The sequence below is a fragment of the Mirounga leonina genome, unplaced genomic scaffold (genome assembly GCF_011800145.1).
Source record: "Mirounga leonina isolate KUSES-001 unplaced genomic scaffold, KU_Mleo_1.0 Mir_93, whole genome shotgun sequence".
Taxonomy (NCBI): Eukaryota; Metazoa; Chordata; class Mammalia; order Carnivora; family Phocidae; genus Mirounga; species Mirounga leonina.
The window spans coordinates 48,356,470-48,362,469 of record NW_023270854.1 but is presented as its reverse complement, the minus strand read 5'-3'; the positions used below and the strand labels follow the sequence as shown (position 1 = coordinate 48,362,469).

Below are 6,000 nucleotides of genomic sequence, written 5' to 3'. Positions count from 1 at the left end.
TGTGTGTGTGTGTCTGTGTGTGTAAGGGGGTGGAGGGTATCCTTTAGCCCTGAGTATTCCCTCCTACAGTGTTCCTGGATTGGTCTGATGAAATAGGCATCAACAAACAGAGATTTTCCAGAATCACTGCCACTGTTGTGTAAGTATCCATTAGCCATAGGACCAAGAACCATTATGTTGGTATCTAAGCTTGTGTGGCCAACTGCCATCAGGTAACACCAGGCTGCAGCCAGGATCTGGGGATTCAGGTCATGACCACTGCTGGACTCCTGGAATCTTGGCTGGATAGCAGCACAGGTTCACCTCAGTCATTTCATTCATCTCTGAAATAAGATGACGTTATATTTTTATGAGATTGGATCTTGGGGGAACTTATTTCCTGTAGTTTTATGATGTTTTAGTTTTTCAGCAAAAATTTTAAATACATATGCCATAGAGAAGCACTGAAGTTACCAAAGAATTATCTGTGATCTCTGACTTCAAGGAAGTTACAGTCTAAGTTAAGAAGATGAAATAGCAGAAAAATTTAGTAAATTGTTCATTATGTGTAATTAGCATCACATTATAGGATAGACACTCCATGAACTATAGAATTCTAGTTTAGATAAAAAAAATAGTTCAAAAGTTAAACTTTGTTTTCCCCTGCCATTTTAAGGCATAATTTTTATTATTTTTTTATTGAAGTATCGTTGACACACAATGTTACATTAGTTTCAGGTATACAACACAGTGATTTGACAATTGGAATTCTATTCATTATGCTCTGCTCACCACAAGTGTAGCTGTCATCTGTCACCATACAATGCTATTACAATACCATTGACTAGTAAGCCTTTATTATTAAGTTACTGCTCTTAGAAGTATTAATTGTGATAATTTCCTTTTCAATCCAAAATACAGATAACTGACGTTATGCCAATATCACACTATCTTGATTATTGTTTTTTAGTAAGTCTTGAAATCAGTTAAAGTCCTCCAACTTTGTTCTTTGTTCTTCTTCTCAGAATTACCTCAATATTTTAGATCTTTTGAATTTTCCTATAAATTTTAGAATCAGATTATTAGTTTCTATTAAAAAATCTTGGCATTTTGTTTGCTCTGCACATTTTAGATTTGTCTTTTTTTTAGATTGATCTTTAAGTAGTTTTTTCATGCGATTATAAATTGTAGTGTTTCAAAGTTCAGTGTCTGTATATTGCAAACATATAGAAATACAGTTATTTTTTGTATGTTGACCATATTTCCTGTGATTTTGCTTTGATTACCAGAGATCATTAGGGGATTAGAAATTACAACCACAGTGAAATACTACTAATCTACTACTACTACCTACCAACGAAAATGACGAAAATTAACCAAATGTTGGTTAGGGTGTGGTGCATTTAGAATTCACATACATTGCTGGTGTTTTCCAAAGCAGCCATTTTGAGAGCAGTTTGGCAATTCTTAATAAAGTTAAACATGTATTTACTGTACAACCCAGCACCCCCCCTTCTATTGTACCAAAGAGAACATTTCCACACAAATACTTGTACTAAATATTTGTAGCAGCTTTATTTGTAATAACCTCAAACTGGAAGCAAGCCCAGTGTTCACGAACTAGTGTCTAAATAAACGAATTATGGTACATCATACAGTGAATACTACTTTGGAAAATCTAATAATGGAAAAGTTCAGGAAACTTAAAAAGAAAATCCCTCATTTTCTGTATCTATGAGAAAAGGCATGATAAGAAAACAAGCTGAGATATAGTTCTTCATGATGACACCCAGAGAAACATAAATAATAAAGACAAATCAGAAACTCCCATCTTCTAGAATATGTCGTAGCATTACTGGAGTTTCAGCTCTACCTAACACCCCGAGCAAGGGCACAGGTGGGGTTTCAAAGTTGTCTTTAGAGGGCATGAATAGTTCGAAGATGTAAACAGAATAATAAAGTTTATCTTCTGAATTTGTAGCCCTTTTCTTAGCTTCATTTTTTAAATTATTATGCAAGACATTGTATAGGGCAGTTTTACCTGTTATTTTTCTTAATCCTTCCTGGAGGGAAGGAAAATTTTTTCTTTCTTCCCTTCTAGGTTCTTTGGCTAGTCTAATAATTAAATTGACATGAGATATAACAACAAGAGAAAAACACATTTAATTTTGTACATATGGGAGCTCAGAAAAATAGGAGACTATCTAAAGTGACCAAAGCAGGCAGCTTTTATACCTTTTATTTTTATTTTTTTTTAAAGATTTTATTTATTTATTTGAGAGAGAATGAGATAGAGAGAGAGCATGAGAGGGGAGAGGGTCAGAGGGAGAAGCAGACTCCCTGCTGAGCAGGGAGCCTGATGCGGGACTCGATCCCGGGACTCCAGGATCATGACCTGAGCCGAAGGCAGTCGCTTAACCAACTGAGCCACCCAGGCGCCCCGCTTTTATACCTTTTAAACAAACAATTATTTGTGGAGAATTCACAAAGGGGTTTGTGCTTGGGGTAGCAAATAAATAAACGAAGTAACAAAGTTTATTTATACAGTCAGTTCTTGGCCCTTAATTCCTTATCTCTGGCAATAAGGATGCCTTCTACCCTCCAAGTGCAGGGAGGATAGTCTTCACAGAGAATTTATTTCCTGCTTTCAGGGGAGCAAAGGAAGGTCAGAGTGTCCTTGCACTGGCGGTTTCTTAAGTAACTTTAATTCAAAATAATCAGTATTCCAAAGTGGCATTATTTTGGGGCAGCCCCCCTGAAGCCCATCATCACAATAACCCTGGCAATAGGTTGTACTATGACCGTGTTAGAGCCGAGGAAATGAGCATGATGTGGCAGAATCCTTGCTTAAGTTCTTGAAGCTCCAGGTCCCTTGGTGCCAGTGAGTTCAGAATTTTGCTTCTCAGTTCCTTTCCTCTGTCCTTGGCATCAGCTGTTCTCATATAGTGCTTTGACTATCCCAGGACCCTGGTAGGACTTTCTGCTTTCCCTTTAATAGGTATTTTTACGTACTAATTAATTAAACATTGTCTTCTCACCCTCCAGCAAAGTTCCTTTTCACTGAATAAGAGCTCAGTCACGCAGCAAGAGTAGGTGACCTTATTAGGTCATTAAAGTAAATCTAAATCCAGTAAGAAGACTCACTAATAGAACTTTTTAGGAAATTTCATTTACAGTCAAAAGGAACTAATTACCTCTTACTGTATAATGGAGATTGAGATGGAGCTGTGTTTGAGCTCTGTACTGAACTTTGTTCTTTAACTGTTCCTATATGGAGTCACTATAATAAATAATTATTGTAAACGTGCTGTTCTAGCTCAGAAAGTTTGCTGCCCCGTCCCGTTTTTGCTGTATTGCCAGCAACTGTTACGAGAACAGTGTTGCGGTAGCTGGAAGAGAGGAAGGTGGTCAACAGTGTTCTGTGTTACTTACTCCTCATGAAAAGTTATAGCTGTAGTGTTCACAGTTGTCAAATTTTGAGTACGTAAACTTTGTTCTTCTCGTTCAGGGTAATGCTAACCTGGATGTCCAGAATGTGAACCAGCAAACTGCCCTGCACCTTGCTGTTGAACGACAGCACACCCAGATTGTGAGGGTAAAGTATTTACTAACAAGAATCTTACCTTATAGTTGTGTTTCAACCAGACGGATTTCTAGAAAGTCTTGAAAATTACTCATGGTTAGATTTTTCAAAAGACATAGTTGGACCTAAAAGTTATGATTTTAGGCTAATATTTTGCATCAGTTGGGTAAAGAGTTCTAATTTATAATAGGGAAAATCTTAAAACTGTGATACTCAGAGACTATTGTATAATTGTTGCCAGACTTGTGACTTCCCAAATATTAAATCAGAGAATTTCAAAGTAACATATAAATTGGATTTTTGAAAGCACATTCCCTCTTAATTTGTATAATTGAGAGTGAACTATAATTAAAAGCTTAGGCTGGACGTTTGCTGCACAGATTCCAAAAAAGCTGAAATATGTATTTTTATTTGACTAATCTGATATTCCAGAGACAATATTTGAAAGATTATCGGTTTAAAATTTTTTTGTAGAGCAGTGATTCTTAAAGTTTAGAAGCTGAACCAGCAGCATCAGCATCACCTGGGACCTTGGTAGAAAATTCTTGGGCCCCACCTCAGACCAACCAAATCAGAACCTCCAGGGGTGGGAACTAGCAATCTGTGGTTTAACAAGTCCTCCAGGTAATTCTCATGCATGTTAAAATTTGAGAAACACTGTCCTAGAGTGACATTTTATGTAAGCTTTTGGGAACAAAGTTGAAAAAAACACCACTGAAAAATGGTAATTTGCCAAGAGAGGTAAGACCATATGCTTGAGATTGGCTTCTGTTTATGGTGTTTTTCTAAAACTCTGACAGCATTTATAGAAAGGATTAGGAAAATCAGTAAAACACCGTTAACTAAAGTCTTAAATATAAAGTTATATTTACTATTTAAAATATCTTTGAGGTGTATCAGTTATGCATTTTATATGTAGTTTAGCAAACCCTTCACATATATTGTTATATAAAATTCCTCTTGCTCAAACTGAGGGTTGCTGGAGGGGAGGGGGGTGGAGGGATAGAGTAACTGGGTGATGGACATTAAGGAAGGCATGTGATGTAATGAGCACTGGGTATTATATAAGATTGATGAATCACAGACCTGTACCTCTGAAACCAATAATACATTATATGTTAATTAATTGAATTAAAATTTAAAAAAATTTAAATACTAAAAAAATAAATAAAATTCCTCTTGCTAAAAATTCTTCATTTATCTGTGATATTTGGACTTTTTATGACTGTACATTTGGAAAAATTGACCAAAGAGGATGGAATAAATAACTTGCTTGTTTCTTCAAGTAATAGAAGAATTGTGAACATTTATGATTTGGTCCTATTGGAAGTACTTAAAATATCCCAACTTGCATATCTGAAATTCAAAGGAGAAAAAGGGGGCGCATGGCTGGCTCAGTCGGTAAAGCATGCAACTCTTGATCTTGGGGTTGTGAGTTTGAGCCCCACATTGGGTGTAGAGATTACTCGACAAAATCTTTTTTATTTTTAAAGATTTATTTATTTATTTGAGAGAAAACAAGAGCGTGAGCAGGGTGGGGAGGGGCCAGGGGAGAGGGAGGGAGAGTCCTAAGCAGTCTGGGCACAGAGCCCAATGCAGAGCTTGATCTCATGATCCTGAGATCACAGCCTGAGCTGAAACCAAGAGTTGGATGCTCAACTGACTGTGCCACCGAGGTGCCCTGAAAAAATAAAATAATTAAAAAAATAAAATAAAAGGAGAAAAAAATGTCCTAAATTTCTCCTAGTTATCTTTTTCTTAGTAGAGTTGATGAATTAGCCACATACTGGTTCTCATTTCTTTCTGTTTTCTCTGATTTGATATATTTGAGTAACCAGAGCTCATCACTATTTGTAAAGGAGCCACAGGAGTTTTAAGAGTAGCAAACGAGGGCACCTGGGTGGCTCAGTTGGTTAAGCAACTGCCTTTGGCTCAGGTCATGATCCTGGAGTCCCTGGATCGAGTCCCGCATCGGGCTTCCTGCTCGGCGGGGAGTCTGCTTCTCTCTCTGACCCTAACCCCTCTCATGTACTCTCTCTCATTCTCGCTCTCTCAAATAAATAAATAAATCTTTAAAAAAAAAAAAAAAAGAGTAGCAAACGAATACATAAAGATAATTAGCTTTAGTGGCAGTCGCTTCAGGTGGGCCCAGGGCTCTGTCACTAGTACTTGATCTTATTTTATTTTATTTTATTTTATTTTGTTATTAATTAACATACAGTATACTAATAGTTTCAGGGGTAGAGTTCAGGGATTCATCAGTTGCAAATAACACCCAGTGCTCATTGCATCACATGCCCTTCTTAATACCCTTCACCCAATTACCCCATCCCGCCATCCTCCTCCCTTCCAACAACCCTCAGTTTGTTTCCTATAGTTAAGAGTCTCTTACAGTTTGTCTCCCTCTCTGATTTTGTCTGTGTTACTTTAGATATGTA

General features: G+C 36.9%; 1 protein-coding gene across 2 annotated transcripts in view; it reads left to right on the top strand.

Annotated features, from left to right (window-relative positions):
* The window catches only part of MIB1 (mindbomb E3 ubiquitin protein ligase 1), a 127,700-nt gene that overhangs the window by 100,161 nt on the left and 21,539 nt on the right, over positions 1-6,000 (top strand). The window contains exon 14 of one of the 2 annotated variants that reach the window (XM_034995994.1): positions 3,488-3,568. In XM_034995994.1, the coding sequence (XP_034851885.1) occupies positions 3,488-3,568 (81 nt within the window). Of the gene's footprint in view, positions 1-3,487; positions 3,575-6,000 lie in introns of both variants that reach the window. The other variant, XM_034995993.1, reaches the window with a different exon arrangement.